We start from the raw sequence: 10,829 nt of genomic DNA on the forward strand, positions 1-10,829 counted from the left end.
ATACATAAAACAGGCTATAAAAATCTGTCAACACTTAACTGTCTGGAATGGAATGTAGAGCCATTTTATTGCTTTGTGACGATTTACATTCACCTAAAATGTAATTAAATTGTCCTTGTCTTGATGCTGAACAGGCTTTGACAAGTAGCAGAATAGAAGTAGAATAATATAGTTGGGAGAATTAAGGAATCGATCAGATCAGTTTTTCCCAATTTGTACCATGAATAATGATCCGTTTTCACTCAAATTTTCAGATTATCTTTAATTGTACATCTAGCATTGAAGTCACTACCTTAGCACCACTATCTCTCATCTGAACAATGTTACAAAGTCCCTTTAAGGGACATTCATCGTTGCTCTTAAACTGTGCCCAGTTTTCAAACTCCAAATCCAGATTATTATCATAGGGTGAGGGTTTTTCAGATGTTAATATAGTCCCGTATGTCCATTTCAGTTAAATAGTTTCTCCAGTGACATTGTTTCTAATATTTTTTTTTCAGATTTAGCTTTTAAGATGATGATTAATATGTAAGTTTATTCATATATTTTACGGTTCCAGAACCCTTTCCCTCTCAATGACAAACTCATCATCTAGAATAACAGTAGTTCTCTTGATTTTGTATGCCGCCATCAGTAATACCTTGATTTTCTAACATTGATTAAAATTCGCTTGTCGCATCGCGTGCTCTCATCAAAAGGGTTTTTATTTGTTTTGTTCGCACGTTCCTCTTCAATTGAATTAAAGCCAAGTAATGATAGAATGGTACATCTTCAAGTGATATGGATGGGAATCTCCAAATGTTCTCGTCACATGGTCTCTGCGTGGCGACAATTGTAAAATCAAAACATCGTAAAGATACGGGTTGGGCTGAGGCTGGGCTGAGGTTGACTGTATGCTGCAAGAGAATGTTTAGAATTATAGAATATAATTTCTTATATAATTTTGGATATGACTTCGATGGTTCGAAAATCTCATATTCCACGCTTCCTCTTTATTCAATTAATCATCTTATAATTTCTATTCAAGTGGTCTCTGAGTGGCGCCATTTTAAAAATCAAATCGTCGTAAAGAGGTTTTGTCAGACTTTTAATTTATGCTACATGTGAGGAAAACATCATTTTCACATTTTTGTTATCCATGGATAACAAGAAAAATCTTGCACATGGTGAGACAGAGGGAAGAAGGGAGCGGGAGAGAGGAAAAGAGAAAAGAGAGAGGGGGAGAGAGGACGGGAACGAGTCGAATTACCAGAACGGCTCACAATGATGTACATAATATTTATTTGATTGAATTGGATAGGTAGAATACAAATGAGAATAAAAGGAAGACGCTAGCCGAGATAGAAAGAGAGAGAGAGAGAGAGGGGGGGGGGGGGGGGAGAGAGAGAGAGAGAGAGAGAGAGATGGAGGTCTAAGTCGATTTACTGTACTTATTCCAGAATATAATTCTGAATTAATGAGCACATCGGCTTTACTTTTGTTTGTCTTCCCTTCCCATTTGTCTGCACGGAACATCTGTAATCCCGACCACTGAACTTGTATGGTTTTATTTTTCTTGAGTAAAGAAATCTCAATGCTGGCTTTCTTCGTGACTAGGTTCAGCATCCTTCACATAATTTGTCATCACGACTTCACGCAGCTTTACCCACGCTTCTCATTCATAGACCCTCTCCGATGAAAATACAACGTTATATCACTGGAAAGCTGGATGAACGTCGAATACAAATATATAGAAATAACAAATATTTTCCCTTTCAGTAATCTACAAAAGCACGATAATAGAGTTTAAATCAAACTCCTGGCGCAGACTATAACTGAGACGGAGACCATTCCACTGGAAATGGAGCTGTCTCCCCGAACGGCAGATGATGAAGGGATCTTCGTCATCTTTGATGGGCATGTCAGTGCAGACATTGAAGTTGGAATCGTGAATCCTGATTACCAAGACGATGTGACCCTCGAGACTTCACCTTCGGAGAGTTCGACGATCGCTTTGGATGATGCGGAGACCTTCAAGAAGTGCCAGGTGAAGGACTCCAGGATCCTTCTGCCTGGCGTGCTGGCGGATGATAATGAGGATGGTAACAGAAGTGAAAGCAAAGGAGAAGGGTATGGACATGACGGAGAGGACAGGAGTACTGTCGAGGATTTATGGGCTTCGACTATACCAGAGATTGAGGAGGGACCGAACTTCAAAGGTAAGAATAAATTTACACTGTTGTCCGAAAAATTGGAATAAATTTACGTTTACCTTTTTCATGAAGTGATTGTAAGATTAGGCCTATGATTTATTATTGATAGATAATGTTTATATCTTCACAGAACTTTACTGATCAATCAAAAAGGGTCTTGGAGATTGATCCATGAAGTTCTGAGGAGATAGGAGCTCTATTCTTCGAGAATAAACCACAAAGAAATTATTGTCACAATCACTTAATGAAAACGGGTAAAACAATTATTATAACGTTATAGGCAGCAGTGTCTAATCTCTCATTACCGATACGATCACAAAGACTTTCGAGAAATCACCCCCAGGTAATTTCCACAGGCTTGTTCATAGCATTTCGAATTGTGCAAACATTACAAAGACGTATTACGTAATCCAAACATGAATTCTATCGTCGTCTGTCCGCAAGAAGTCCGTAAACCCCACCGCAAACTATACGATCCGACTACGGTTTGGGAAGAATTTGTGACAGCACATTTTATACAAACATTCAAACAAGTAAAATTGTAATGACCGAGGATCTGAAAAGTCATATGATTACGTAAATTTTCAAGGGATTTCGTGCTTCCTTGGAAGAAAAAAAACTAAATCGGCTCCAATCGTAGTGACGTCATGCCAGTAGAGCGATTGTCTACGATAGGAAGCCGATTCGGCTCTTATTTTGACTTGAATGCTTAAATGCACTATGATTCCGCTTGTTAGTATTCTTATCATTATTTAGAATCTAAATGAGGAAGCCACGTTAGTTTAGATTCCTATATCTAATATAATTGCATCTCTTCGAAAATTGAATCGCAGGAGGATCGTATGGTGTGCGGTGTGGTTTAGAGCTATGTACTGCCAATGACAGCCACGGACTTTTTGCGGGCAGCCGACGAATTGCAATTTATTGCTACTCCTGTTTTTGCCCATAAGTGTCTCCACGAACATGTTAATAATTTGATCTAATCAAATGCTAATAATTATTCTTCTTATTATTCGTAAAACTTGAATACGTAAATGTTTGGACATAAGACTATTGAAGGAGGTGCGATGGCTCTGTAGTAGAATAGTGGTATCGTAACCGAGAGGTCCCGGATTCCAAACCCAGTCATTCCGCAAGTGCCCTTCGGTAAGGCATTGATCGTCATTGCCAAGTCCCTCGCAGAGGACTTTAAGCCGTCAGTCCGTAGGTTGTTTACTCACAAGCATATACATGCTTTCTTAGCATTCAGGTATCAATTATCGACCAGCATCATCAATTTTTCTCTTCTTTCATTTATTCAGATATACCGATTGGGAAGAAGATCGTTACCTTCCTGAATGTGATCACCAGATGTATTCTCCTGCTGGGGTTCCTCTACATCTTCGTGTGTTCTCTGGACATCCTCTCGCTGGGTTTCAGCCTTCTGGGTGGCAAGGCTATCGGGGCCGTCATAGCTAATAATGAGCTCCTGACTAATCCTCTATGCGGTCTTATGATTGGACTGTTAGTGACGGTCCTGGTCCAGAGCTCCAGCACTACGACCTCGGTGGTAGTATCAATGGTATCCGCACAAATAGGTAAGTTGGCCCCACTGCACTACTTATAGGTAATTGCGCCCTCTATATTGCAAACAATGCCTAATCGGTGGCCATTGGTCCCCCATGGTCCCCTTTTTTCTTATGTTCATTGAGAGCTGATTTGATGAGATGAACACCTGTCAGTGACCATACATGGAGGTCTAATCCCTCCTGGCCAAACTAGTGCAGAGGGGCTTTAAAGGGAAATACAACCCAAATAGACAACTACTCTAAAGGAGAGCAGAAAAATCTGGGAAGCAAACTGATCAAAGTTTTAATTAAATCTGACTAAATATAAGAAAGTTATGTATTTTTGAAAGTTGGAATCAATACATATGGCCACTTCAAATTGGCTGAAGCGGTAATGTCGATGTGATGTAGTGCCGGAGTACTTTTCCATCTGTTCCATCATATAAAACGCCATGGCTCAGGAGGGTCTATTCTTATAAGATTACTCGGACCTGTAATAAAATGCTATCTATAATATATTTTGAGTAGTGCCCCAAGGGAGAAGGAACTTACGAGAAAAACAGAAACTAGTGATATTTGTGTACACGGCAAATGGGAGAGTTCCACGTCCTACGTCACGATCAACTTAACTGACCAAACTACCAATTTGAGATCTGCAAAGACTTGATGATCTCATATTTCAAACATGCATAACTTCCTTACTATTGGTCTGATTCATTTCAAACTTTCTGTTATGTTTCTGCTTGCATACACAACAACTTATTACAAAGGTTGGATTGCCCTTTAAGGATAGGATAATGGTAATTATGTAAATGAATTTTGAACCAGAAAAATAGATTTTCGTTTTTTGATATCCTGACAGTATACAGTTCTCTCTCCAATATCCCAACATTTTAGATAAAAATACTTATGGGAAAGCAGTAAAATAAATTACTTGATTAAGATTTGCATGATTCTTTTTTGCATAACCTTCGGTGTTCTTTTGCATTTTCTTTCTTTGAAAATGAAAAAAATGCAATAATTTCCTTATTTTTAAAGCGGGACTGCACTATTCGTAGCTACTTGCTTCCTCTATATAGCAAACAATGCCTAAGCGGTACCCGTTGATCCCACATGACGCCCTTTTTCTTATGATAATCGAGAGCTGATTTGATGAGATAACCACCTGTCAGTGACCACGCAGGGAGGTCTAATCCTTCCTGGCCAAAGTAGTACAGATAAATAAGGCTTTAAATAGGCTTTTAAAATATGAATAAAAAGGGTAATAAAGGTAAATTTCATGCTACTTTTTTGATCTATTTGGCCTCAACGCCCCATACTCGTAAACAAATTATTTATAACAGTGCGTGAGCCCATCGGGTCATGACGTCAAAAGGTGACGAGTAGAAGCCATTCCGGTCGCATCTAGCTGCAGCATGAAGCCGTAGCCGCTACTGAGTGCTAGTGCCTACTGCCCCCCCCCCCTCCCACTCAGTGTTATTAAAAACGATTTAAAGTTCTTCCAGGAAACCTAACATTCAATGGAATTGAATTGGCTTGTATGTGGACCGTTGTACGGCAATTTCACCAGCAACGATTGCACCCCGGGCAAATTGTTACACAAACCGAATTTCAATCTTCAACCATCGACCAAACACTACAACCATGTTCATGCTACAACTGACTGTCCCTATTATAAACAATAAACATAAACCCCCTTTTGAAACCCTAAACCAATATCTAAAGCTCTGAGCAAAAGTCACTAAAATATATTTATGCACTTCAAATGATTTAATTGTTATTTATCATTTATACAAATATATATTTTTAAAAATCCCCGTCACCCCTGCCTATATATATAACTGATTGCTGATTCTGCGTACATGGCGTATATATTTAAAAAAAAAACGAAATTAAAATTACAAAAGTTTGTTCTAGAGTTAATAGAACAGCCCAAAATGAGAAAAATAAATCACTTCACAAAATCAAAGACAACATTTCCTATAGCAAAGGTTAAGAGGCCTATTAGAATTTGATTACGTAGAGTACGTGTATTTTAAAGCGTATGTAGGGATAACAATCGTCATAAAGTATACAAGATTTAATTTCATCCCCTGTGGGCTGTTGGCAGATATATCTTCTATATATCAATAGATAATGCAAAGTTAAAAGTATGGTTTTTATAAACGTTCTGTTATCAGAACTTGCTTGTTTTATGTACGTAAAGGGCCAGGCTACATGTACACACAAATACAAAAGGCCAGTAAAATTTGTTGGCTGTTTATTGCATCTTGCGCAGCCCCCCCCCCCTCCCTCCCCCTCCCCCTCACTTTAATATTGCACACTACACAAATCTTTCCTGCATGTTTTTTGTTTGATCCTTAAATAGAATTTAGGATTAGGATGATGCCGTATTTCCTCCAGACCTTTATATGAATCGTTCAAAAGTGTACACAAAATAACACCTTTACTTCATTGTAAGTGGGCATAATACTAGGCAGTGGCTTGCTTCACGAAATTTCTATGAATAATTAAAAACAAAATTAACACAAAAATAGAAAAAAATGGCAAAGCAAGGACGGATTAATGGCGCCGTATAAGTCCTGTCATCCGGTTATTATTTGTCATGTGCGGGTGGGTGTGTTCATATAGGCACGTGTGCGTACGTGTGCGTGTGCGTGCGTGTGCGTGTGTTTGTGTGTGTATTGTGTGTGTAAAAAAAAAAAAATGTGTATGGGTGTGAGGATGTGTATGCATATATATAAAGAGGAATTCGTACTGGTCAAATGTTTGGATGACTTGCAAAGGATTTCGGAGTAGTGCTGTATCATCTTGTAAAACAGAAACCCTTTCTGTTTCTTTTTCTTTCATTTAGAACTCTCCTCCTTTATTCTGTCTTTCATGTTAATATTTGATTTGATAATCTGGGATGCAAAAGCATGGAAGTAATTTGAAAATTGACTCTTTCAAGGAAGGTTCGTGAGTTTGTTTTTGACCCTCTTCATATTTGAAATATTAATTAAAGGAATACCCAAAGTCATGTTCATTCTGAAGTATATTTTCACCAAACATTTTTCTTCTACAGTATCGGTCAAACATGCAATACCAATTATCATGGGAACAAACATCGGAACAGCTGTCACCAACACACTGGTATCTTTTGGTCAGGTGAGTAAATGACTATGCATATTTTACATCAATACTACTACTAATACTACTTCAACTTATACTACTACTACTACTGCTACTAATACCCACTACTACTACTATTACACCACTCTCCTAGCTGTCACTTCTCTTCTATACTAGTACAAATACCACTACTTTTACAACTACTACTACAATTAAAACTTCAACTAATACTACAACTACTATTACAAATATTACTACTACTAATATCGTGAAGCGTACACCAGTCATGCACAAACACATGAGAATCTTTCAAATACATTTTGTCTATATTAATGGCTACAAATAACAACCTGATTAGTCAAACATATATTTATAATGATTCTTGTCACAATACAATAGGGTTATATTTTCATCACATCGTTTTCCTTGTCATTAGGTGCGTGTGTTACATGAAAGGCTTTTTTTAATAGTAAAGTAAAGCGTACATGTACAAATAAAAAGAGGTTTAGTACGATGAAGTTCAATGAAGGTTTTTCCAGTTGCCTCAGAAAATTATATAGGATTTCCCAAGCCAAATTCGCGAGTTTGTTATTCAAATGAATTAGTCTTGCGTTCAAATTCGACGGTTTTAGTGCTGTCATGTATATCTCGGGTTTATATTCCTTTTTCTAGTTTTCAAATCTATGAACAATGTGCTTCTTTCGCTATGTGGTCATTCGATTAGTGAGCACATTTTTTATTTGGCCATCGAAAATTTTAAAAAATCGCACCCCCTCCCTCCCCCCCCCCCCCCTGGTCCGCCACTGACTGTGATTCAGGCCAAGTTTGAGTGAATATAGAGCAGTCTGCAAAAGGGACACAGGTCCTTTAATTTTGATTCCCTTTCATGTCACACAGGTTCAGGATCAGGACGTATTTCGACGTGCTTTCGCAGGTGCTGCTGTTCACGATATCTTCAATTGCCTCACCGTAGCCGTTCTGCTCCCGATCGAGATGGCGACATCGTATCTCGAAGTCATGACCGACGCCGTCATCGGTACATTTCATATCAGCGAAACCAATCAATCTATCGAGTTTCTTAAGGTCATCACAACGCCGCTCACTGATCTCATCGTGCAAGTTCATTCTGTAAGCTTTCGAATTCCCATTTTGCAATTTCCAATGCATTTACAGTGACATCTTTTACCTTAATAATTAGAAATACAAATCTTTTTGCTTAATTTTTGTTTTTATGAAATAATGAATTAATAAAATTATCTAATTATTCATCTAAATAGCTGATTTGCATCTGGGCATTGTTTTACTACCTCTCCTACGTAAAATGCAAAAGTAACGAATGTGAATAGAAGGTGAAGCGGCTGATTGACTCAATTTTAGTTGTTGGATATCATACTTTTGAATGGAGCAACACGACATATAAAAAGTTACCTCAGACGTGTTGATTAGAGCTTTAGCACAGATTACATATGTGCACCCGGACGTTGTGTGTCCGGACAGTTTGAATTAAACATTATTTAGAAGAAATTCAAAAAGAATATTCCATATATTTTCTAAGACTTATGTTGAACAATATTATAAAGGACAAATATTCATGATGGTCAGTGCTATTTTATAATATTTTTTGTTCCATCCGAAAGCAACAGAAAAGGATATATGTTTGTTAAGTGTCCGGACACCCAACGCCCATTCATACTTGTACTGACCGATAATACAATGCAGATTTCAAATATATAGATAATATATGTATATTTATGTTATATTTCGTGTATTATAGAGAGTTATTTTGATGCGTATTATCTTTAATTTTGTTATGAATGAATGCAGGTAGATGTCGAGGACATAGATTTGATTCTAGGAGAAAACACCAGCCGACAGAGCATCCTCCTGAAATGTATAGACAACTCTACAAACTCATGTAAGCCTATTATCACAGCTCCAATGATTTTATAACCGTTGCACACGAGGAGGTGTCGTGGTATTGTGCTTTTATTCCCTCGACTCTCGATTCAAGGGTTGAGGGTTCGGACCTCAGCCTGGGCCCCAATGCATAAATTTGCCATTAATATTGACTACCATGGCTACGTCACTCAACAGCCAATCAAATCGAGGTTTCAATAAAAGATACCATTAATTACAAATATAATATCAATAGTAAGTTGTATGTAATGGGACCCAGGACAAAAGTCCTGTGGCAAGATATCAATCCATATTTGCCACTCTCCACCCAGGTGTAAATGAGTATATAGCAATGCTAGGGTAATACTATTTGCACGGCCAGAAGAAGTGCAGTGTTAACAGTCATCGAGCATTTGCAATCGTGGGCCTTAAACTGTGGAATAACTTATAGATTAGGAAATAAACAATCGTTAAGTACTCTAGCATAAGAACTAAAAAGCAGCTTTTCATTTAACGTTATGCTTATTATATACAACATAAAGTTGAATGGAAAGAAGTTTTTGTTTTGTTTTGATAACATCAGGAGTTCTTGCAGCGCTGTAGAATATACTTAATGGAATGGCACATTTACCAAACTTTGCTTGCCGTTTTCTTTTGGTGCAATCCTTACTCGGGAAAAGGGACCTTTCATGTAACGATGAGGTTGGCTTTCTTCTTCCGCTGAAGGCCAATTGGCCGCCAACTATTGCACTTAGATGATTGCTGTCATGAAAATGATTTATTACTCTCAGACTGTTTGTTCACATTGTTTAATGTAATACGTGAACGTGCCGAATAAATAAATGAATTAAAAAAACAAATTGTATGCTTTAAATGAATGAAATAGATAGATTAGTAATATAGAAATAATACAAAATATCTAGTCTGATTTGTTTGGTTCGGCAATATTTATATATTTAATATTTAATATCCACCTAAACCTATGTAATATGGTTCAATATCAAGTATGTACGCATCTATAACAGTTTTATCAATTTTTGTATTTGTTCAGGTACATACAAGCATCTCTTTGCTCTCACATCGCTGTCAGACCTTCGGGTTGGTCTAATCATCCTGACTATATCCTTATTCGGTGTGTCCTGCAGCCTGCTGGTGACGGTTAAACTCCTCAACTCCTTCCTGAAGGGTAGCATCACCCATTTATTGAAGAGATTCGTCAACGCAGACTTTCCAGGCTTCATGGGTTCTCTCACGGGGTATCTAGCAATCCTGATAGGGGCACTTTGTACTTTCTTCGTGCAGAGCAGTTCGATCTTCACATCACTTCTTACCCCACTGGTCGGTATTGACGTCGTATCCATAGACCGGATGTACCCATTGACCTTAGGGTCAAACATCGGGACGACAATAACAGGAATCATTTCGGCATTAGCGAGTAACGGTGGCGAGCTGAGTAACACCTTGAACATTGCGTTATGTCACTTCTTCTTCAACGTGACAGGCATAGTGATTTGGTATCCGCTACCCTTCATGCGGAAGGTTCCCATTACGCTGGCAAAGAATCTTGGAGATAAGATGGCCAAACACCGTTGGTTCGCGATGCTTTACGTCGCAGTCATGTTCCTCCTGCTACCCGGAGCGGTCTTTGGACTAAGCGTTGCCGGTAACCCCTACCTCCTAGGCTTCGGGATTCCGGTACTCGCTGTGGTTACTGTTGCCCTTTTGATAAGTATCCTTCAACATAAAGCCCCGCATATTTTGCCTGCCAGATTAAGGACTTGGGAATGTCTACCGCTCTGGATGCACTCATTAAAGCCTTTCGACAACCTGTTTGTCTGTTCAAACCGGACTGAAAAGTCACCGGAACATCGGGTTGAACGTAATGCTTGAATCGGTCAAAGCTCTTTCTGATGAAAAGGAAAGAAAGAAAGAAACGGGTGGCATAGAGCAAAAGCCCTTTCGAACTCTATTTCCTATAAGTTTGTATCATTTCTTTTTGAATTTTTCTTATATAAAATTATGTTATTTTATACAAAAACCAATGGTGATCAGGGTATATTATGATATGGACATGAGAGCAAAA

At 38.2% G+C, this 10,829-nt stretch overlaps 1 protein-coding gene across 1 annotated transcript; it reads left to right on the forward strand.

Moving 5' to 3' along the window:
* Window positions 1–1,840: 1,840 nt before the first annotated feature.
* On the forward strand, window positions 1,841–10,829 carry LOC105446419 (sodium-dependent phosphate transport protein 2B-like). Its single transcript, XM_030983827.1, has 6 exons — window positions 1,841–2,198; window positions 3,494–3,769; window positions 6,804–6,886; window positions 7,748–7,978; window positions 8,675–8,765; window positions 9,798–10,829. The coding sequence occupies exons 1-6, from the start codon at window positions 1,841–1,843 to the stop codon at window positions 10,634–10,636; spliced, it is 1,878 nt and encodes a 625-aa protein (XP_030839687.1). The 3' UTR covers window positions 10,637–10,829.

The sequence above is a fragment of the Strongylocentrotus purpuratus genome, unplaced genomic scaffold (assembly GCF_000002235.5).
Source record: "Strongylocentrotus purpuratus isolate Spur 01 unplaced genomic scaffold, Spur_5.0 spur5_scaffold_13, whole genome shotgun sequence".
Classification (NCBI taxonomy): Eukaryota; Metazoa; Echinodermata; class Echinoidea; order Camarodonta; family Strongylocentrotidae; genus Strongylocentrotus; species Strongylocentrotus purpuratus.

Coding starts and splice junctions, on each gene's coding strand:
- LOC105446419 (XM_030983827.1), top strand. CDS start 1,841: ATGGAGCTGTCTCCCCGAACGGCAGATGATGAAGGGATCTTCGTCATC. Junction 7,979..8,674: donor TCATCGTGCAAGTTCATTCT/GTAAGCTTTCGA, acceptor GAATGAATGCAG/GTAGATGTCGAGGACATAGA. Junction 8,766..9,797: donor AGACAACTCTACAAACTCAT/GTAAGCCTATTA, acceptor GTATTTGTTCAG/GTACATACAAGCATCTCTTT.